The 25,000-nt window shown below is 37.3% G+C and overlaps 1 protein-coding gene across 1 annotated transcript in view; it reads left to right on the forward strand.

Moving 5' to 3' along the window:
- LOC121855485 (CLIP-associating protein 2-like) overlaps positions 1–25,000 on the forward strand; it is a gene marked incomplete at its 3' end in the record, with an annotated part of 102,058 nt that overhangs the window by 72,517 nt on the left and 4,541 nt on the right. Inside the window, exons 18-22 of the mRNA XM_042350460.1 lie at positions 8,715–8,774; positions 13,727–14,064; positions 18,178–18,702; positions 19,947–20,031; positions 20,274–20,478. Coding sequence (XP_042206394.1) covers positions 8,715–8,774; positions 13,727–14,064; positions 18,178–18,702; positions 19,947–20,031; positions 20,274–20,478 — 1,213 coding nt within the window. The remainder of the gene's footprint in view (positions 1–8,714; positions 8,775–13,726; positions 14,065–18,177; positions 18,703–19,946; positions 20,032–20,273; positions 20,479–25,000) is intronic.

The following is a 25,000-nucleotide window of genomic DNA, read 5'->3' on the forward strand; positions in this document are numbered from 1 at the left end:
AGAGAGAGAGAGAGAGAGAGAGAGAGAGAGAGAGAGAGAGAGAGAGAGAGAGAGAGAGAGAGAGAGAGAGAGAGAGAGAGAGAGAGAGAGAGAGAGAGAGAGAGAGAGAGAGAGAGAGAGAGAGAGAGAGAGAGAGAGAGAGAGAGAGAGAGAGAGAGAGAGAGAGAGAGAGAGAGAGAGAGAGAGAGAGAGAGAGAGAGAGAGAGAGAGAGAGAGAGAGAGAGAGAGAGAGGAGAGAGAGAGAGAGAGAGAGAGAGAGAGAGAGAGAGAGAGAGAGAGAGAGAGAGAGAGAGAGAGAGAGAGAGAGAGAGAGAGAGAGAGAGAGAGAGAGAGAGAGAGAGAGAGAGAGAGAGAGAGAGAGAGAGAGAGAGAGAGAGAGAGAGAGAGAGAGAGAGAGAGAGAGAGAGAGAGAGAGAGAGAGAGAGAGAGAGAGAGAGAGAGAGAGAGAGAGAGAGAGAGAGAGAGAGAGAGAGAGAGAGAGAGAGAGAGAGAGAGTTTTTAGCCAGCTGATAAGTCATGTGTATGCCTGTACGGTGTTGTCAACTTAGCTGCTAGCAATATTTAGCTAGCATGTAGTGCCATGTACTGCTTTTCCTTGTTCTTCAGCCACGCCCATTATTAAATTTGTTTTGTATTTAGTGCTATTACGGCCATAAATGAAATGTTGAAAGTACAGTATTACTCCCGCCTAACGCGTTTCACTTAACGCGTTTTTTCATATACGCTGTGCCGCCAGAGCTGAACTTTCACTTAACACGGATTTTTTCCACATACAGTATACGCAGTGAGTGTCCGCTCGAGACGCTATTTTTAGATTTGTCCCACCCGCCACCCTGCCTGACTGCCTGTTTTAGCTCATAAAATTCATACAAATTACTCGCCAGAATAATATAATTTACATTGCTGGAATTCTTATAATTTGGATCATTTTAATATAAACATCATATATTTTGCAGACATACAAATTTAATAAAATGTTTCTGTAAATATGTTACTTTTAGAAAAATATATGACATTTAACAAAAACCCAAAACCACAGCCAAAAACCCAACTTAAAAAAAAATTTAGGTTTTCCACACCTTTGGGACGGCAGGGGTGGGGAGGAGGGACCACCGACCGACCATCTGTTACCCCGAAGAATATATTTTTTATTAACTGAAGATATTTGTTTTAGCTCATAAAATTCATACAAATTACCCGGCCAGAATATAATTTACATTGCTGGAATTCTTATAATTTGGTGATCATTTTGAATATAAACATCATATATTTTGCATTAGACATACAAATTTTAGATAAAATGTTTTCTCTAGTAAATATGTTATCTTTTGTGCAAAATATATGACATTTATATTCAAAATATTCCTGGTCTTACAAGGAATCCAGCAATGTCAATTGTATTATCCTAACTTTAGTTTGAGGTATTATTTATTAAAATTTAGTGGTTTTCCCCAAAAAATTTCTCAGAGAGGGAAGAGCCGGCAGTGTAGTGTGAGAGGGGGGAGGGAGTTGAGTCCATTATTTGAATGGACATTAACTTGGCGACTGTATTTCTCTATTTCTCTTAAGTATTAATTGTGTGCATGTACCATCATAAAATTAAGATGTTATTTTTACTACAACATAGTTATGTGTCTTCAAAAAGTGGAGTTTGGGGGTCTGGCTGGTTTCTATTGGAATTAATCCCATATGTTCTGTTGTTCACTTAACGCGGATTTCACTTAACGCGGGATCCTCTGGGTTCTATTGACCGCGTTAAGTGGGGTACAACTGTATACCATATTTTTCTTATGGCTTTTTTTACACTGTGGCATTTGTTTTTCTTGTTCTGCATTTAAGGCATTTTAGCAGTTTTCAACCATATTCTTGATGTGCATGGGCACATCAAGTCACACACACAGTGGGGGAAGAAGACTGCAGCTAAGGGAATGAAGATATTCAGCCTTAAGCAAATGTTGTATATTAGCCTACATTAAAAACACAATGCAATACAGTACAGTGAGTTCTGCTATAGCGCGTGTTTTGATAACGCGAATTGGCTCTAACGCGATTTATGAATAGAGGAACGATATTTGTATAACGTGAAGGCTTGTTTGCTGTAACGTGATTTTTGCTTACTATTTCTCCAATTTTGTGGTATTAACTGTGAATATGGTAAAGAAGAATATCTCCAAGAAGCGTTCTGGTGATCGCATTCCCGGTGATGATCGTAAAAGAAAGGATATAACACTTGAAGAGAAGCTCAATGTTATCAACCTCAACATCAACCTTCTCCCCCATCAAGTTTTATTCATATTTTTTCAAGGTTAAGTGTTACATTTACTGTATGATTTCATTATTAGATATGAATGTAACATTTATTTAGACTGCTATCCTTTGTGTTAGGCCAACTACTAATTTTTTTTCGATTTCGAGTAATGTAGTAATCTGCACCTAACCCTATTTTCACCATAAGCCCTGTTATTTCTATTACGCGATTTTCTATAACACGATATTTTACAAGAACACAACTATCGCGTTATAGCAGAACTGACTGTACACCGATACTGGTATGTTTATATACTGTACAGTGGTCCCTCGGTTAACGAGCACAATCCGTTCCAGCAGGTTGCTCGTTAACCGAAAAACTCGTTAACCGAAACCATTGTTTCAATGGGTTTTTGGGTAATTGGTTCCAGCTCACCAAAAATAGCCTAAATTCAACAAAAAAGGTAGAAAAGTACACTTACTTTGAGGTGTGTATGTAGAAGGCTCCTGGATGATGATGATGATGATGATGGGAATTAGAATGGGGGTGGAGGAGAAGGAAGAAGAGAAGGCATTGGGGTGGAAGAGAAGTCACCCCATGGCACCATTTCACCCATAAAATTTTAGTTCTCTTGGTGTATTTCAAGATTATTTTCTTTTCTTTAAATCGACACTGCACTGCATTATATATAGTCAATTTGTAAAATAAATTTCAAAATGACCACTAATTTGCTTGGAAACAGAAAAAAAGCGTTAAGTTGAAGAAAGTCTCAAGCAAGATGTTACCTCCACTGAAAACAGAGAGAGACTAATGCCTGTCTGGTGTGTTAACAGGCTGGATGGCATGCCAGAAACTAGCTTCTATACCTTCAGTTGTGTTCAATAATTGTTAAAATGACTAAAAAAGTTAATATTAAACTTTTAAAATTATTGAATAGTATAAACTTCTTGATATTTACTAAAATAGTAAGGAATTTAAGCCCTAAAACCGATTACTGTATTGGCGGACTAATACTACAGCTGGTGGACCGCCAAATGCAAGCGAAAACATGTTGAAGTCGGCTCGTAAAAAACTCGTTAATCAAGGGATTGCTCGTTAACCGAAGTTAAGAATCTTATGGAAGGTAAATCGTTAACCGAAATCTCATTAACCGAGGCACTCGTTAACCGAGGGACCACTGTATATATATATATATATATATATATACAGGTTGTACCTCTCTAGTCCGGCAACCTCGGGACCTGACCGGTGCCGGACCATGGAAATTCACCCTTTTCCTGGATAGATAGTGACTTGTGCTTATGCCTGGAAGCACTAGCACCACTTTCTCTGCGTCATGGTCTCTTTGAAGACATATTGAAGGGTTAAATGTCGTATAGTAGCTTCTCAAATTTCGCGAGTTTTTAATTCTTAACGTATTTTATTGGAACACACACAAAAATAAATAAATAAAAATTTTGACGGCGGAAACTTGAATTTCGATGGGTTTGAACGGCCCGCCAACGTGCAGACGACGTGCATAATCGTGTAAACAGCGTCATTTCTCTTATGTACAAAAGATTCATTGTTGTTTATTACTGAATGTCTTTTTTATTGAATTAATGTTTATGTGTGCAAAATGAGCAATAGAATTCATTAATAATATGTAGAATATTAAAACACACGAGGAAATGACACAGCATTGTTTTCATTGATTACAAAACCAGTGACTGACTGGTTCTACATATAAAACTGAAGAAAATAAGACCATGGTTGTAGCTGTAGTAAAATTAATATGGTTGTTTTAAGTAATGTTATTTAATGTTAATAAATGGAACAATAGAAGTAGCTAACGATAATGGTAAAGAAAAAGAGAGATCGCATATGTAAGTGCGCATGCGCACACGTGAAAACATATCGTCATTACTTTACATAAGAATATGAAAGCATCACTTATTTACTGTTCATATATATTTTAATTAATGTTTCTGAATTTGTTTTTATTGAATCAATGTACGTGTGTGCAAAATTAACAATACAATTTATTAATAATACGTGGAATATTAGAGGAGACGAGACGGCTGCCGGCATTGTTTATGTTAAAGCTTACGAAACCAGTGACTGATTGGTTCTACATATAAAACTGAAGAAAATAAGACCCTGAGTTTAGCTGCAGTAAAATTAATGTAAAAAATGAATATGGTTGCTTGAAGTACCTGTAATGTTATTTAATGTTAATAAATGGAACAATATAAGTAGCTAACCATTAATGGTAAAAAAAAAAGTGAGACTGCTCGTATGTAAGTGCGCACATGTGAAAATATATTGTCATTACTCTACATAAGAATATGAAAGCAACACTTATTTACTGCTCATATATATTGAAGGGTTAAATGTTGTACTCTGTATAGACAAGCAGAGAGAGAGAGCAGCCGAACTGCCGGATGTAAACAAACCTTAATTTCCCGCGGCTTTTTTTTTAAGGGGATTAGCCCACCCGGGCATAGGTCACTGACCCACATTGGGGCCTGAGGGGCAAAAATTTAATACTCCTGTAATAATAATAATAATTCAGATAAGTAAAAAAAAGAAAAAAAAAAAGCTGCCTATCTACCTATTGGACAAACTAAAATCGTTCCGGACCACGGGAGTTTCCGGACCACAGAATGCCGGACTAGAGAGGTACAACCTGTGATGTATGTGTATATATATATATATATATATATATATATATATATATATATATATATATATATATATATATATATATATATATATATATATATATATATATATATATATATATATATATATATATATATATATACATATACTGTACATATACATATATACATATACATATATACATATACAGTGGTCCCTCGGTTAACGAGCGCCTCGGTTAACGAGATTTCGGTTAACGAGTTACCTTCCATAAGATTCTTAACTTCGGTTAACGAGCAATCCCTCGATTAACGAGTTTCTTACGAGCAGACCAGAACATGTTTTCGCTTGCATTTGGCGGTCCGCCAGCTGTAGTATTAGTCCGCCAATACAGTAATCGGTTCTAGGGCTTAAATTCATTACCATTTTAGCAAATATCAAGAAGTTTATACTATTCAATAATTTTAAAAGTTTAATATTAAATTTTTTAGTCATTTTAACAATTATTGAACATATTGAAGGTAATGAAACTAGTTTTATGTATGCCATCCAGCCTCTCAACACACCATACAGGCGTCAGTCTTTGTGTCTTTTCAGTGGAGGTAACATCTTGCTTGAGACTCTCTTCAACTAAACACTTTTTTCTGTGTTTGCAAGCAAATTATTGGTCATTTTGAAATTTATTTTACATATTGACAATATATAATGCAGTGCAGTATTGACTTAAAGAAAATAATCTTGAATTACCTACACCAAGAGAACTAAAATTTTATGGGTGAAATGGCGCCATGGGGTGACTTCTCTTCCACCCCAATGCCTTCTCTTCTCCCTTCTCCTCCACCCCCATTCTAATTCCCATCATCATCATCATCATCCAGGAGCCTTCTACATACACACCTCAAAGTAAGTGTACTTTTCTACCTTTTTTGTTGAATTTAGGCAATTTTCGGTGAGCTGGAACCAATTACCCAAAAACCCATTGAAACAATGGTTTCGGTTAACGAGTTTTTCGGTTAACGAGCAACCTGCTGGAATGGATTGTGCTCGTTAACCGAGGGATCACTGTATATTAATGTTAAGCAAATATGCCAAATTTATTGTCACGGCTGCTTCAAGGTTACATAGCGCCAAAGTGTGTGCGGGGGGAGGGGGGGCAGGATGTCTTCTGGAGCTTCCTCTTTTTATAATGTTCAGATATGGCAACCCTAACCTAGGAACCACTGTATATAGTATTGTGGCCTGATGCCTTATTTAAGCAGCTTATGTGTTGTAGCTTTGATTTTGTTATGAGAACTCCAGGTAAACAAATGTGGCTTGGACATTTTAATTAATTAGGTGCACCTTCTTGTCATACTCAAGGCCCTGTAAGGGATCTTCAGAAAACAATTAGTACTCTAGGTAGAAAGCAGAGTCATGAGAATAAGAGGGAATTGAAGAAAAGGGGAGAGTAAAAAAAATTTAGTTTGAGAAAATGGGAATTCAGTAAAGAGAAATTAGGAAGGGGGAGGAACATATATCAGAAAGGAATAGGAGGATAAGAGATATGAAAAGAAGGGATGAAATAAAGGAAGAGAGAAAGGAAGGGGCGAGTTATAATGGAAAAGAAAAGGAGAGCATGGTCAAAGAAAATGAAGTAAAGAGACTACAGTGAACCCTCGCTTTACGCGGTCAATTAAACCCATGGAGGCCCGAGTAAAGCGAGAAACGCGTAAAGTGAACAACATAACATATGGGATTAATTGAAATAGAGACCGGGCCGACCCCCAAACTCCACTTTTTCCGACACAATACCTATGTTGTAGCAAAAATAACATCTTAATTTTATGATGGTATGCACACACAATTAATATTTAAGAGAAATACAGTCACCAGGTTAATGTCCATTCAAATAATGGACTCAACTCCCCCCCCCCTCTTTTTCCAGCTGATTGGCTCCTACTTCTCTGAGAAATGTTTGGGTGAAAACACTAGATTTTAAGGTATAGTAATAAATAATGCCTCAGACTAAAGTTAGGATAATATAATTGACATTTCTGGATTCCTTGCAGGTCAGGGAATATTTTGAATGTAAACTTCATATATTTTGCACAAAAGATAAAATATTTGCTTTTTGTAAAACAAATTATTACATTAGATCTAAAATTTGTATGTGTAATGCAAAATCCATGATGTTTATATTCAAAATGATCATCATATTGTAAGAATTCCAGCAATGTAAATTATATTCTGGCCGGGTAATTTGTATGAATTTTATGAGCTAAATAAAAAATTATACTTCACCCGTGTATATGAGTAGATGCACATGAGTAGGGGCACCAAGTAAAATGAAATTCCAGTTCTGGCTAGGTACCGCGTAAATGTAGAATCGCGTAAAGTGAAACCACGTAAATCGGGGTATTACTGTATAAGAGACAGTGCACCATGGAGAGCTGCCATGAGGTAATTGTGGCTAAGCATGAAAAATGGCCTTGGAACTTTGATGATGATAAGAGAGAAGTAGGAAATGATAAGGAAATAGGAAGAGAAAGGGTAACCCTCCGTAAGCTCTGCCGATCTGTTGTTTCTGCCAAGGATAGAAAATAAACAATATTTACTCTTGCCTATTGTGACCTGCTTTCACAACTCATCCTTGTCCAGTGTGTTCATAACCATTTCATTTCAGTGGTACACAGCTTACCAAGATTTTATTTAAAGATCTAGGGATAAGTACAACCTTCCACACATCCTTTTTTTTTTTTAACTGCTGCATCATAACTGTTGATTTTGTTACATACACCTTTCTTTCCATACCGATTATTCTGACTGGTATGGATTTAGTTGTACAACAAACAAAGTTGATATCCAAAACTAAAAGATTTGCATTAATCAAAATTCTGCCTATGAGCCCCTCCCAAATATTAATTTTGTTAGTTGGAGGTTTTAGTGTAAAAAAGAGAGGTTTAGATGCTTTCACTGATGGGTGTTAGCATTAGATGATTTTTTGTGATTGCAGTTATTCAGTATTATCTTTTTAGGACATAGGTAATAATTCATACACTGTGTACTGTACTGTATATTTCAAATACCTGTTTACTGGCTTTTGTAGCCTTAGTTATCTTGGGTAAAGATATACAGCTTTTGTGTTACCCCTGCATTGTGAGAAGATTAAATGTTACCTTTAGTGTCATGACTTCTTATAGATTCTAATTTTCTGCTGTTTTGTGAAGTTGCATTAACTTGTGAGATATGGCTGCTTAAAGACTAATCCTTTAGAATGGCCAGTTTTACTGTATGAATAATGTGTCTGCATGTTTACTTTCTAATAGTTTTGTAATAGATTGTTTTACTATGACAGTCTTATACCATAGTAAATCTCTTTATATTTTTATTATCCAAATAGATGATTGAGCCATTATGAATGGCTTGGGGGCTTATAGTAAATGAACCTCAGGTTGCCCAACTTAATCCTCCTTCCTCACCTCTTTACCACATCTCCTTTGTCTCCCTCCTTTTGTTTATCCTGCCCTCCCTCCACCCCTCTCTCCCTTTGTCAACCTTCCTCCCCCATTTTTAGTTTTAGTTTTTGTGTGGATTTTTTTTTTTTTTTTTTGGCAATGAGGCTGTCCAGAGCATGCATCAACTTTGTTTGACTTAGTGCAATACGGTACATTCTATTGTTCGTTTTTTTATGAAAGTTTCTACTAAACCTTGAAACAGTAAAGAGTAAAAGATAACAGAAATCTGCCGAGAGCCTGGTTGCCAGATTTGATTCTGTTACAGGTGGATTTTGCATTTTAATTTTTTTGTGTAGCTTATCAATGGTTCTCTTCTTACCGTACCCTAGCTATTCTGGTACGGATCACAACAGCGTATACTCAAGGAAGTGTGGGAGCCAACAGCGAAGGTGAGACCATTTCAGAAAGCAGATTGTTATGGCGTAGTCCCTCTTATCTATGCAATCACCTAGCTTTTGTTGTTTTGATGGATTGGTGCCACTGCATGACTGCCTCATCACTATCGTTGAAAGTAATATGCCTATATATATATATATATATATATATATATATATATATATATATATATATATATATATATATATATATATATATATATATATATATATATATATATATATATATATATATATATTTATTTTTTTGCCAGTACTTTACTTGTGTATCAGTTGTCAATGGTAACTTCCATGTTTACTATTTCTTCACATTTGATTCTACAGTGTAATAGTAATATACATGACATTATGTTCAATTATACAGTCTACTTTTTAAAACTTAGGTTTTGAAGAGATGAAAAAATAGAATTTAGTTGATACAACTCACTCATGATGTGGGTTCCATATTGTAAACATGTTTTTCCTTTGAAGGAAAGTGTATAGCATATTTCACTTCCTCTAGCATTTTAATAGTACACTGTACTGTAATATATAAATATATAGCAACCCTATTAAAACATGTATTTCATGTACATATACAGAATTGCACATTTTCTTGCAATATACAGTACAGTAGTTATATTTTAGCTTACTCATTTTGTCATCTCTCACTAATGAAAACATACTAAATACAGTAAGTTGATATGTTCATATTTCTATTCATCAACACTAACTGCTTACTGCTTTGAGCTGTTGCCTATAAATGTTAAGATGGGAATCTTGAGGACTATCCAGAGATTTCAGTGATTACGAGAGGTAAGTCAGATGCCAGGGTCACACATAAGAAAACCACATCTTTATACCATGAAGAGTAAAGGTAGCATTGACAGGTGCCAAAATGCTCCAAAACACACCATTTGTGGCATTTTCCTCTTACACTGACTTTATCTGGTGTGTGGGTGATCAAGGAACTGTTTCTTCTTGAAATGTATCTAAATGTCTTTCAAGAGCCATTTTGTCCAAATTTGTTGAATAACAGGCTCAGCATTTTGTCTCTCCACATTGTTTATTATTTATGACTGTATCATATCACATTATTGGAACACTTACTCCATAATTATAAGCAAACAAGGCTTTTGGTCTCTCAGTTTTTTTAAGTAGATTGACTAAAAGTATGGGTTTAAAGAAAGATATGACTATAGGCAATATCCCTATATTTTAGGTTACAATTAGGTTATATCCATTGGCCAATATGGCTTGTCATGCATCTGAGGAACAGGGTGCATGATATTTGCTAAATACTATAGTTAGGTGGTCTAAGTGCAAGTGACAAATGCATTTTGATGATAAATATTTTGATGATGTCAAGAGCTCCTTCCAATCATCTTGCTTTCCAAGTTCTTCCATTTATAAATTGGCTTCCAATTTGTTGCACAGGTCCCCCATTACCTCGTCATGGGCTACAGAAATGAGTTTCGCTATTTACTCGTATGCCTCTTCATAGCATTTGACGTTTCATCTTTTTAACCTTTCTTAAAATCTTTTGTCCAGTTATTGCCTTCACTAACCATATGTAACTGCAAGTATAGTGATATCTCTGTAAGCCGGAACAATTGGTACAAACTCTTCCGGGAATGAGAGATTTCTGGATAACGAGACTACTCTCTCAAAGCCGGGAAAAAAACCCCATCCCCGGAATTTTCCGGGTAATGGAAAAAATTTCTCGGGAGTTCCAGAAATTGCGCATTACATTATCTCTCGAACCTGAAAAAAATATCCCCTAACCCCATAATTTTCTGGGTCCCAGAAAAATTTCTCAGAATTTCTGGAAAATCCCCTTGATTTTCATCTCTCAAACTCATAATAAAAATCCCCCATCCCTGGAATTTTGCGGGTACATTACCGGGAAAATTTTCTCAGAATTTTCAGAAAATCTGCCCCTCGGGACGATTTTCTGAGAAAATTTCAATTCTGGCTATTGGAGAGTTCCGGGTTTGAGGGATTCCGGCTAATGGAGATATTACCGTAGTTTATTCAGATATACCTTCAAACTATTTGACTTTGGGTATCACCAAGCTTATTTGGTATTACAAATACAGAGCTAAATTCTGTCATTTATTTGGTTGAAGATGTGCAGATCTTGTATTTGATATTTCATGATAAAGAAAATATATAGTAATCTTTTTATTACTGTACGTATACAGTATTGTAATCCTATTTTTCGAATCATCCAAAACAGATCAATCACAATCATCATATTTATGGATTTGTTCTCATTATTGTGTTATCCCCTTTGTATATAAAAATCATTTAACATCATTTCACTTTTCTTCTTGGTAATTTCTAGATAATTTCTTTAAGGCCTTCAGTTTTTGTGTCATTTACAGGATTCATGTGTCACATTTAGGATTTGAGTTAGACTTATTAATTGGACTCATTAAGTGTTGAGCCAACCATTTATGTCCAGTATTCAGATTTAGATTCAACTTCTTTTTTTAGAAATACACAGTAGTAGCTGTTCAGTTTTTGACATTCAGCATAGTTTCTGAAAGAAATTATCGGCCTAAAAGCTTTCCATGTGTACAACACCATGCTCAATCCATTACTTTTTTGTTCATCAGTATAATATGCATTTAAGTACATGTGCTTTTCTTTGTGGTGCTTTTGTGGTGGCTTAGTTTTATGTGTGCCATTTTCATTGAAGGAATACTCAGTTACACCTTTATCCACCAGTCAATAAGTTTGTCTGTACATAGTGTTTGCACTCACTAACTTGAGAAAGTTTTCTTGTATTGAAATAAAATTTGTTACTGCACATACATGCATTTAAATTTGATAATCAGCATTTTCTCTAAAAATTTCCTGCCGGTTAAAGGTTCTTCCTTTACTGAAAAATTTTCATACATCTGTTTAAATGTCACTTCCGTTCAGTAACCTGAGAAATGCTTTGCAGATCAAATTAAATAGAATACAGTTCTGTAAGACTGATATGAAAGCTAAATTTGATAGACAACATTATTTGTAAATACAAATACTTCAGTGGGGTCAGTAACTATTCTTAAGTTAATTGTATAATTCATGTCAAAAATCGTTTAACCAAAAATTCTAAAGATTATTTTGGAAACATTTTAATGTGAAAAATAGAGGAGTTAATAAAATAAAAATTAATGGCTGTAAAACGTTGATGAATGATGATGATTATTATCGATCCTTTTTCAAAAGTTTATGTTGACAAAATTCAGTTGCAGTATAATAACAGTTCTTACACCACACACAATATAACTTCAGCAAGTAGCCACTTTCTTGAAATGGATTTTTGGGATACATAAACACTGTAGGAAATACTAAATTGTTAGTTTTATGCCCTGCTCTTATCAACATCCTACCCCTGATTCTCCTGTTGTATTACAATTTATCATTTTACTTATTCAGTATTGTTCCCAATTTAATGACGTGGTAATCAATATACTTCAACTTTTTACAACATAAGTTATAAAATGCCCACCTTCTTCACTGAAAAGCATCAGTTAAGTCAGTGTTCCATTGCAAAAATATTGAAGAAGTGAAGCAGTTGGCATTTCCATATCTTTCTTGTTTTAACATACAGTAATTAAGGCCTACAGTAATTAAGGCGTATTCAGAATCTTTCTAAGACATTATCGTTGTAGACCATTTGATTACATTCCAGCACCAAAGACCAAGTAACAGTTTTTAAAATATTTTCTGAGTAAAATTTGCATGTTAGTTTAACTATCCCAGTGTTGTGGCAGGCAAGACTTGATTATATGGTACAGTCTTGAGAATGTGGACTGCTGAGACCTGAACCCTTTCCAGATTAGAAACACACATCCACAAAGTTAAAACAAAAAGCAGTAGTATTGAAGTTGCCAGCATTCAACTGTTCCACAGGAGGGTGACCTGACCAGTTATCCACAGGAAGTATACAGTGGTGTACTTGAACCTCTGGTACAAAATTATAAATAAACCAGTCTAATGTTATTTCCTGGATGGTCCATACTCATTTATTACCCTTTTAAAGCACAGGCAAAGTTTTTATGCCTTTCAGAGCATGAAATTTAGCACTCTTCCGTCTCACAAGTAGCTCATATTTATGCGTGCCAGCATCATTTGCACATTTTTAGAACAGTGAGCCTCTCCTTAGGCTCAGACTCTTTGACATCATTCATTCATAACTTTTTCCTTTGGACCATAAAATGTGTAACAAGGCAAACTTCTCTAAAAAGCACCATCATTGTCTGCATTATGAATTTGTTCAGGGCTACCTCTCCTCTAGCTTAGCAAAATCAGTCATGTACTTTTCAGCAGCCTCATTGTTGCCAGATATTTGTTCACCAATGATAAAGGCCATGCAAGTGGCATGTCTGTGAGCTTCTCCTGAATTTTGAAAGATTTTTCCAGATATCTGAAGTAGCACAGCAGAAATCTTAAATAAAAATTTAGGTTAACTGAAGGCGCTACATTCTGGACAAAGAGTCCAGAATCTAGTTCCTTCAGTTGTACTGTAATAAGAAATATGATGGCGTCAAGAAAATGCAGGTTATCTTTAAGTATACAGAGGCAACAAAATGGATGTAGACCGGCATGATGAAAACATGGAAAGATAGCAGTAGAGGTAAAATGTGAAAATCAGCAGAGACACTATACATAAACAGTAAACCCTGATGGTTCAGTTAGTTATGTTGAAATATGCTATGTAAATTTATTTTTAAGAATGTAAATACTTAATTCCTATTTGGATTTTCTTCAAATATCATCAGACTATATCATGAAAGAACATGAACAAGTTGCACATTTGATGAAACCTATGTAGTTCAGTCATTTGGCCTCATTCCTTAAGCATAATAAATTTAAATTCATTTTGCATAGTGAGGCACACATTACAAGTTTTTATTTTAATAATGTTGTACTGTACATATACCCATTACTTACAAATACTTTCATTACAGATGCAGGATGTTAGTGATATCATCTTAAACTGTGCATCAACTCACTGGGGTGATCGGAAAGAAGGCCTCATGGCACTACAAGCATTCCTGCGTGGCTCACATATGCTCACTGGATCAGAGCTAAAACGTGTCACAGAGATCTTCACTAAAATGTTTATGGATGCGCATACCAAAGTGTTTACATTATTTCTTGATACTCTGATGGAGCTGATCATGGTGCACAAGGCAGATCTCGGAGACTGGCTATATGTTCTGCTCACACGGTTGCTTAACAAATTGGGCTCAGATCTCCTAGGATCAGTACAGACCAAAATTCATAGAACATTAGATTTAGTAAGGTGAGTCTCTATATAAATGGAAGAGAGAGTTTATGGGTATTTATTTTACAAGCACTAAGAAAGTATCAAAGAAATACATGCTGCTCTCCAAAATTTGAATTTTGAATGAATTGAATGATAGTGGTTTTATAGTAGTTTTAAATGCAAAATTTTCACTTTAACTAGTTGAGTTTCAACTTTTAACTTTAACTGATTATTAGGATAGTTGTGATTAATCAACACATTTGGTGCCTCATAGTAGAAGGGGAGGACCATGGCAGAAAACTTCTATTACAACAATAAGTAACAATGGGTGGCAGTGAATGAAGGGAAAATGTGTGTGCATGTGCGTAAATAATAATAATAATAATAATAAACAACGGTTTATTAATAGAGTTGCAGCCGGTGGCTGAAAATATACAGACTTACATTTGATTTAGACATAATGATATAATATGCGTTGAATACATTTACAGGGCTGTACAGTACATAAATCAGGAGTTGTTTATTATTTTAACAATAGATGGGATGGTGCTATTCTTATATCTATCGGTGCGGGCTCTTATGGGCTGAATTTTGTTGTAGTGGCGGACTGCGCGAGGTGGGTGGGGGGCTGCCGGTGGCAGGAGGTGGCGATGACGAGGGTGGTGCATTAGTTGGCTGCCAAACATTTCCAGTGCTTGGTGGTGGAGGTCACTGAGGGATGGCATTTCCAGGGTGGAGAGAGCGTTGATGTAGCCGGAGTATTCTGTACCGAGCATGATTCTGCAGGCCCTTTTCTGTACCTTCTCTAGCCGATGTTGTTGGGTGGAGTTGAGAGAAGACGACCAGGCTGGTGATGCATACGTTAGTTTGGGGAGAATAAAGGCGTTGTAGATAGTCCTCAGCTTTGGCGTGGGTGTCCCAAGTGACCTAAGTCGTCGTAGCATGTAGAGACCGTACGAGGCTGCCTTGGCTGTGTTATTTACATGGGCCTTCCAGTCCAGTTTGTTGTCTATTGTTACACCCAGGAGTTTGGCAGACTGCACCAGCTGGAGAGGATGGGCACCCACTGTGACTGCTGGGGCTTGCACTGAAGTGGTGGCGGTATTGATGTGCATGACTACGGTTTTGGTGTGGTTGATGGTGACCTTGTTCTCCGTAGTTAATGCCTGTAGCCTGTCCAGGGTGCCTTGTAGCGCTGAGTAGTCTAGTGCGGTGTTGTCCACTGAAACCCCCACAGTGCAGCCATCCACGTACTTCCACCTGTGAGGAATCCGATAGAGAGTCGTTGATCAGGATGAGGAAGCACAGTGGTCCCATCTTGGTCCCCTGGGGAACACCGCAGGTGAGGTGTTGGAATGTGGAGACCGAGCCCTGATACCTCACTGCCTGGCGACGTCCACTCAAGAAATCAGTGAGCCATGAGACCAGGTTGATGGGCAGCCCTAGTGCAATGGTCTTGTTGATAACAGTGCAGTGATCAACAAGGTCAAAGGCCTTCCTGAAGTCAACAAGGGCAACGGCCAGTGATGTCTTACTTTTCTGCAGGTTTTTGTGCAGAAAATCCAGAAAGCTCACTAAGCAGTGTGATGTAGAGGAGGTCCTCATATTGCCAAATTGCTGTGGATCAATTGACTAATAGATTCTAGCAAATGCCCACTCAAAAACAAAGTCCTCACAGAGTAGACTGGGTATGGGGGTAATGGCAACTGGCCTGAGGTCGTTAGGGGACTGTGGGGGTGGTGACCTTGGGGATGGGGGTGACAAATGCGGTTTTCCATTCATTGGGGCATTTGCTTTGTCTGAGGGATGCATTAATAATAGAACAGAGGGGGTGGCAAGTTCGACTGCAAATTCCTTGTATATTTTGATTGGGAGGTCAATTGGGGTCGTGGAGCGTTGGATTTAAATTTCAGGAGTTTGTTGGCGATTTCATATGGTTGAACACTGGGAGGGGGGGAGGGGGAAGGTAAGTAAGCCGGGAGGAGAGTGAGGTCAAGACTGGGTAAGGTATGACATATGGTAGCAAAATGGTTATTAATTATCTCAGCTGCCTCCTCACTAGGTAAATGTGAGATGAAAGGAAGTGTGGGAGACTGACGGTTGAGACCACAGAGATCTTTTACCTTGGAGTGCCACTGACCGATGCCGACTTCCTTGAGGCCGTGCACTTTCCTGGGATAATAAGTCTTCTTGGCCGACTTGATTTCCCTGATGACCTGGTTACGTAGACTTTTGTACAGGTGGTTGTTGGTGTAGTATGCCTTGTTGCGCTGCTCAATAAGTCTTTTTATACGGGGTGTGTGTGCATATATGTGTATCACAGCTAAAGCTATTCTTGCTTGTATGAAAGGAGAGATAAGACCCTTGTTATTTCAAATTGTTATAACTCACATTTTGGCTTCGTTCGTATGTTTTTTCAAATACTGTATAAATTCTACTATTTGAATTCTGAATGAATCCAAAATAACTGAGCGATTCGGAAAAGTCACACAGCAACGTGTTTGAAATTTCAGTCTTGTCAATTCAACTGTGCTCTCGTGGTTACCCAGGCAGGTTTGGGTCACTTTTCATCCCACTTGGATGATTCCCATCTGGAAGATAGTCTTTGTGTGGTTTTTGCCATCTCTCATGACGATTCCCAATTTTATTTGTTATTATTAATTAAATAATTAAATTTTATTCATTTGTACTAAATTATTTCATGTTATACCTGTTTGGACAATTTTTTGCAATAGTTGTCTCTGGGAATTGTCCAAGTGGAAAGAAATCCTCTATCTGGGAATCATCTTAGTGACACATAAGCTATCAGGAGGCAGCTGCTGACCAGCGCAGCCAGGAGGTAATGTGGCTGTGCCACCTCCTCAGTTGAGATGCTTAGTGCCTTAAAGCTGATGTATTTTTAGGAGATTTGTGGCATGTTGTTAATTGTGTTGATGGAATTTTAAATCTGAAAGATCTTGCAAGATTTTGAGTAAATAAAATTACTGCAATTTGTGATAAAACTGCTCATAAACTATTATTGCATCATAGATACCCGTATGTCTGACAACACCCAGTTGTTTACTACCCATGCGGCATGTGTGATGGACGCTAGTGTTCACCCTGGATTTATATACTCTACATTAGAGTTAATTCTAGTGTAATGTCATTGAAGAAAAATGTTTCTGTTAAAATTAAAGGAATGATTAAAAATTAATTTTCAATTAATTTAAAATAGAAATTAGAAATTAAAATGTTATAAGACAATGGTTTAGTAAGCAATCTGTGGTGTGATGGTCAGCATGCTTGACTCGCAAGTGAGTGGGCCTGGGTGCAATCCCCAGGCAGGGTGAAACTATTTGCAAGTTTCTTTAACTATTTGCCTCAGTCTACCTTGCAGTAATTGGGAACCTGGAAGTTAATCGATTTGCGGATCGTGTTCCGGGGTAAAGATTAGTCAGTGCAGTTGGCGAGTTGTTGACACTTGGTCGTGCAACTCATTAACTTAGGGTGTGGTTGTTGTTTTGACAACAGCTTCTACACCTTGAACAAATTCATGCCCTGGTGGCCCCAGGGCCGGCCATCCTCAAACACAAGGAGAAACCATTATAGTAGTGCTGTTATTTTGTGTGCTGTGTAAGTACCTCATCATCTCACCTTGTAGTGTGTTACATTTATTTATTACTGTATTATTTACTATATTATTACCATATGCAGATTTAACAAGTATTTGTTTGTACAGTAATTATAAATACAGTCCTGGTATAATAATTTATGTGATAGCCAAGACATGGTAATTGAGTACAGTATAGTATGTTTGTTGGTTGGAATAATGAGGAAAAATCTTTGGAACAAACCAAACAAGGTACAAAAACGGAACAGAAAATGAACGAATAATCGAACCCAAAAATTTAGAAATCTCGAATAATGTCAAAATATTCAGAACTCGGTTAATTCAGATTTTTCGGTAATTCAAGTGACCCAGAGCCCATTTTTTTTGTCGAATTAACAAGGGTATCGTGTATATATACAGTATGTCTATATAGTAATTTGTTTGGTATAATAATATGATATAAGCATAAAACTAATTTAATATTATTATTTTTTTTTACAGGTATTTTTAAGTGAATCGGTTACTAGTTTACTAATGGTATCTTTTTTCTTTTACAGAGACTCATTCCCTTGTGACCAACAATTCATTGTTATAATGAGATTTTTAGTAGATCAAACCCAGACACCTAATTCTAAAGTGAAGGTTGCAACCCTCACATACCTCAAGTGTTTAGTGGATGTAATGGAGCGGGGAGACCTCACTGCTTCTCCTGATACTTCAATGGCCTTAGCAAAGATCCTAACATGGACAGCAGACCAAAAATTCCTCGATATTCGACGGGCAGCATCTGCTGCTTTTATTGCCATGTTTAACTGTAATATCACTGAGTTCACTGCACTTTTGCAGCAGCTTCCTCCAGCCTGTCAGAGCACAGCATCACAGATTATACAGAGTCATTTGAAAAGAGCCTCCAGTCTTGATGCTTCACCATCCTCCTTACCACCCCGCACTCCGCCCAGTGTTGGTGGAACTCCTGTCTTGCAGAGCCCAAATACCTCTCTTCCACGGTCACATCGACCTTCACGATATAATGCAATTGATTTTGATGATACAGAAAATCTTAATCCAGAAGAAGTGTACAGGTAAGTTGCAAAGTAACAGCTTTTATTTTTAAACAAACTTTTTTGATAAGTCTAGCTGCCCTTTCTTATGTAAAACAAGAAGGTAAAGCAGTATTGATTATTGTCGACATAAAGCTAAATACTGTACAGCTACTCCTCAACTTATGACATACTTGACCTACGACCACCTGGACATAGTACTGCCTCAGTCGTACCAAAATTTTGTCAAATTTCGTATTTTCGAGTCCCATCATTAGTGATTGCGCTGTGTACTGACAAAATTTTCGTTTGCAATTCACTTAAAAATGGCTGGCAAGCTTAAAAGTGAGAGTTTTGTGGTGCTGAGAAGAAAAAGAGACACCCATTTTAGATTTTCTATTTATTATTTAAGCATTTTCGACTTACGACCAATTCGACTTACGACCAATTCGACTTACGGCCTGGATTTGGGTCCCTAACCCCGTCGTAAGTCGAGGAGCAGCTGTATATAAAGAAAATTATTGAGCATAGTGTTAAAGTTTGGTGTATGAGACTTTTCTTGAAATACAGGTTATGTCTAATCATTTCATTCAGCGGGCTACATCTCATTCATTCTTGTATATTCATGATGCCAAGAGGACAACTAAACAATAATGTATTCATTATAGGGAAGCTCTAATGTTTCTTGAACTATCTTAATAGAGAACAGACTTTAGGTGACCCCAGAGGAAGAGAATTTGAGGGCTAGAGACCTTGATGGCCATTTGATTAGTCCTTGTTGGGTAATCTTTGTTGATTTTATATGATTCCCTTACCAGAAAAAGAAAACAAAATGTGGCTTGATTTTTCTATGGTGTGTGAGCTATGAGACACCCTGTATATAGTTCACCGATGATGTGGAATCACAACTCATTAGCCGTCAGCCCTAAGTGGCAATTCCTGCTTAGAAAACCTTTTAAAAGGTTTGCTTAGTCCAAGTCACTATTGCCTTGGTAATAATCCCTGTAGGTTTAGTTGGAGTGTATGATTTACTTAAGATGAATATATTGGTATAGAATGTGATTTCCAGGATCACTCCATTTATTTCTGTGCCAGACAGTTTGGTATTGATGGTATATTATTTTCACTGAATATATGAGAAAAATATGAATGTATCTCAGTTCTCAAGTTTTCCAGGTACAGTACTAAATAAAAACCTCGATATACATTTGCAATTATATGCAATTTTATTTGTTAGCTTCTTTTGCTTATTGGCAGATATCCTTATACAGATTTTCATTTTTCAGGAGTTTGAAGCGCACAACAGCAGAGATCCAAAACTATAGTTTTGATCTAGAGAGTCTAGAAAAACATAGAGATTCTACATCACAGGTACTATAACTGAATTTCATTCTGCTGTCACAGTAGGTTGTACAGTACTATTATACTTTCATTAATCAAGGATGTTTCACAAAGGGAATAAAAGATGCTAATTCTAAAAAAAAAAAGCAGGAGCTAGCCACTCATTTATATTCCTGTTAGTACAAGTTTTAAGTACTGTATTGCTCTGTTCTGAAAAAGTTAATTTATTGTGAGTAAGTCTATACTGTATTTATTATTTGTATCTTAACTAGGACTCGGGAATAAGCCAATTATCAGCTGGTGGTGCTGATATTCGAAATATCGACACTGTTGATGATAAACATTCTGAAGACACCAATGGTATTCTCTCGGGAAGGTCCTCCAGTGTCTCGTCACCTACACACCGTCAACTCTCCATGATGTCGGATTCCTCAAGAAATGGCTTGGACACCCTCACGGATGATGATTTGGGTAGAGGTATTTTTTAATTTGGCTTCTTTTGTTTGGTTATGGGTTGGTTTTCTTACTTTGCCTGCATGATATTGTTTATTATCGGATTTTATTTTAACACATAAAGTACAGTAAAGAACTGTATCTGGCAACCAAAAATCTACCCGGCAAATTATATTTAATGAAAGGTAGGAGTATTCTGAATTCCCATTCTGTGGTCACCCAAGCTTGACCTGTGAAAGGTCATTGTAGCATGCTAAATTCCCATCATTATGTTTACCAAGTGCTGAGGTCACTGACGTTTGACTCATGATCACTTATCTCGTTCAGGATGCACTGAGAAAAGAAAGGCCCAAGCATATAAAACAATCAACATTACTTAAGTGTTCAAAAGCCAGTGACTCAGACAACAGGGCGTTCTGTCCCTCATAATTTTGAATGGTTGGTGGACTAGTGTAATTTGCTTACCTTATATACTTAAAGGCCTTAGATGTTGAAGCGAACTAATAACATTATAATATCAATGACTCAGAGCCAGAACTACATCACTAACACAACACAACAACGCCAGCTAAATCCACATCAGACCCATTCGTTTCTTACAGTTGCCACTTATCCAAACTTTTCTTCACCTCCAAATTCTGAACATTCTCTAACAATTCAGCACATTTATTATACAGTGAATAATTAGCATGTGAAATTAAAGAACATAGAAAAATTATTTGCAAAAAGAAAAAATGTAGAGAAATAAGACATTCAGGCAACTGGTTGAGTGTGAGTGGCGAGTCTTCTTGTCCTTACATACGAACATAAGAATGGAGGAAACTGCAGTGGGCTTATTGGCCCACACTGGGCAGTCCTGTTTACACCGAACCCCTATCGCTCATATATCCATCCAACCTATGTTTGAAGCTATCCAGCGTATTCGCGTTAATGATGATGTTTGGTAACTTGTTCCACTCGTCCACTACTCTAATTCCAAACCAATGATTACTTACTTCATGCCTAAATCTAAATTTGTCTAATTTATAGCCATTCTTACGAGTTCGCTCCTGGTTGGATAGTTTGAGTACCTTTGTAATGGCACCTTTGTTTAGCCCTGACTTCCATTTATATACAGTGGTCCCTCGGTTAACGAGCACAATTCGTTCCAGAAGGTTGCTCGCTAACCGAAAAATTCGTTAACCGAAACCATTGTTTCAATGGGTTTTTAGGTAATTGGTTCCAGCTCACCAAAAATTGCATAAAGTCAACAAAAAAGGTAGTAAAGTACACTTATTTTGAGGTGTGTATGTAGAAGGCTCCTGGATGATGATGCTGATGTGAATTTGAAGTGGGAGGTGGAGGAGGAGAAGGGAGAAGAGAAGGAAGTGGAGGAGAAGCATTTTACTGCTTCTTGGAAGGTGAGTCACCTTTCATGAAAATGTCAGGAACCTCTGGACTGACAGATTCTCCGGCATGAACATCTTCTCTCCTTCTTGAAGTGGAAGGCTGAGGGCTAGCATCTGTTTCCTGCTGCCTTTTAGTGAAGAAACTGTCAATTTTGGTTTGTGGGGCATCTCTCCTCCTCATCATTAACTGATGTTTGAAGAAGGAGACCACTGTGTCCTCAACATTACACAAGGCAAGTTCTGCTTTTTCCACATTAGGGTGCCTTGAAGTCAGTTTTCTGAACTTCTCCCAGTAATGAACAACATCTTTCAAATCTGAAGTTGACATATGGTCATCACTTTCCTTTTCCTCCTCACCACTGTCAGCCTCTAACATCTCATCCAGTTGCTGCAAATCTTCAGGAGTAAGTTCCTGCTCATGAGACATCACAAGCTCTTCTACTTCATCCTCCTCCACTTCAAGGCCCTATGACTGACCAATGGACACAATCTCCTGGTCCAACTCTGTTTCTTCCCCAAATCCTTCAAAATTATGGACTACTGATGGCCACAGTGCTTTCCATGAAGAATTGAGGGATCTAGTGGAGACTTCTTGCCATGAGGACACAATCAATTTTACAGCCTCCAGGATGTTAAACTGTGCCTTCCAGAACTGTGCCAGTGTTAGTTCAGGATCAGTGGAAGTTGCCTGATGACACCTCCTGAACATTTTCTTCATGTACAGCTTCTTAAAGTTGCTGATCACATTCTGGTCCATTTGCTGTATGATTGATGTAGTGTTGGGAGGCAAAAACAACACTTTGACAAAGTCAAATTGAGACTTCAAAGTGCTCGCAAGTTGAGGGTCATGACCAGGGTCATTATCCATAAGGAGAAGAGCCTTTAAAGGAAGTTTATTGGTGGTTAGGTAGCTCTTGACAGAAGGGCAAAACACCTCAACTGCCCATACATTAAAGAGCTGTCTTGTCACCCATGCCTTACGGTTGGACTTCCAATAAACTCCAAGCCGTCCTCTTACCACTTTCTGTTGCTTGAACACCCTGGGGTTCTCAGAGTAGTAGACAAGCATAGGCTTCAGTCGGAAATCCCCTAAACCATTGGCACCAAGCAATAGAGTGAGACGGTCTTTCATGGGTTTATGCCCAGGTAAAGAGGCTTCATCTCTGGTGATGAATGTTCTTTTGGGCATCTTTTTCCAGAACAGCCCAGTTTCGTCCACATTGAACACTTGCTGTGGAAGATAATTTTCTGTATCCATCAGTTCTTTAAATTCCACTAAAAACTTTGCTGCCCCCTCCTTATCAGCACTGGCAGCCTCACCATGCCTAACAACACTAAAACTGTCACTTCTTTTCTTAAATTTTTCGAACCAGCCCTTGCTGGCCCTAAACTCTTCAAAGTCTGTGCCTGAAGAACCAGGTTGATCTACCTTTAAATGTTCGTATATTTCCCTGGCTCTTTCACAAATAAATTCAGTAGAAACTGAATCACCTTTCATCTGTTTTTCCCTAATCCAAATGGGAAGTAACCTCTCTGTTTCTGCTATTAGGGATCTACTTTTAAAAACTCTGGTAGATTTCTCTCTCACTTTCACTTCCTTGAATTTGTCTTTCTGTGAAAGAATTGTCGACACAGTTGATGTCGACATGTCATATTCTTTGCTAAGCACATTTGTTCTAATGCCTTCTTCTTGTTTCTTAATAATTTCCTGTTTCACCTGGATTGAAATCGCTTTTCTGGATTTCTTGGGACCCATGCTGGATTCAATAACAATTTCACCACTAAAATTTTAAATTTAATTGTTGTAAATAAAGATTTTTTTCTTTAAATCAACACTGCACTATATATCATCAATATGTAAAATAAATTTAAAAATGACCAATAATTTCACTGTAAAAACGGAAAAAATAGTTTATGTTGAAGAGAGTCTGAAGCACGATGTTACCTCCACTGAAAAGACACAGAGACTGACGCCTGCTTGGTGTGTCGAGATGCTGTTTGGCGCACTAAAAACCAGTTTTCCTGTACTTGAATTATGTTAAATAATTGTTAAGATGACTAAAAATTTTAATATAAGACTTAAAATTATTGATTAGTACAAACTTCTTGATATTTACTAAAATAGTAAGGAATTTAAGCCCTAGAACCGATTACTGTATTGGCGGACTAATACGACAGCTAGTGTGCAAGCAGAAACATGTTGAGGGGTGCTCGTAAGGAATTTGTTAATCGAGGGATTGCTCGTTAACCGAAGTTAAGAATCTTATGGAAGGTAATTCGTTAACCGAAATTTCGTTAACCGAGGGATCACTGTACCTCGATCATATCGCCCCTCACTCTACATCTCTCAAGGGAGTGCAAATTAAGATGCTTTAACCTGTCTCTGTACTCAAGGTTCCTAATGCCCGGGATAAGTCTTGTCATTCTCCTCTGAAATTCTTTCTAGGGATTCTATGTCTATTCTGTAGTACAGTGACCAAAATTGAACCTCGCTAGTCTTGTAACTAACACTCCTTTGTATGAACCCAAGCATTTTGTTAGCCTTGTTTCAAGCAAATACATAATGTTTACTTGGTTTAAGATTCCTACTTATCATTACTTCTAAATCTTTCGCACAGTCGGATTTCTCTGTAACATCGTTGTTCATCTGGTATCTAGTTTCTCTGTTTACATCTCTTGGACTAAGTACTTTCCATTTGTCCACATTGAATTTCATCTGCCATTTTTCAGACCATTCAAAAAATTTGTTTAGGTCTTCCTGTAGTTTTGCGGAGTCCTCGTCAGATTTAATTACACTCCCTATTTTAGTGTCTTCAGCAAATTTACTTATGTTGCTGTCTATGCCGATATCTATGTCATTTATCTATATAATAAATAATATTGGTTCAAGTACTGAGCCTTGGGGTACTTCACTGGTGACGTTACTCCAGTCGGATTTACTCCCGTTAATGCTCACTCGCTGTTTCCTGTCTTGTAACCAACCCCTAATCCAGTTTATAATATTTCCTCCAATGCCATGAGCCTCCACTTTTCATATTAGTCTCTCGTTGGGGACTCTGTCAGAGGCTTTGCTAAAGTCAAGATATACCACATCATAGTCGTTCCCATCATCCACTGATTCAAAAACAGCTGAAAAGAGTGTTAGACATGAACACCCA

The sequence above is a fragment of the Homarus americanus genome, unplaced genomic scaffold (genome assembly GCF_018991925.1).
Source record: "Homarus americanus isolate GMGI-L3 unplaced genomic scaffold, GMGI_Hamer_2.0 scaffold48406, whole genome shotgun sequence".
Taxonomy (NCBI): Eukaryota; Metazoa; Arthropoda; class Malacostraca; order Decapoda; family Nephropidae; genus Homarus; species Homarus americanus.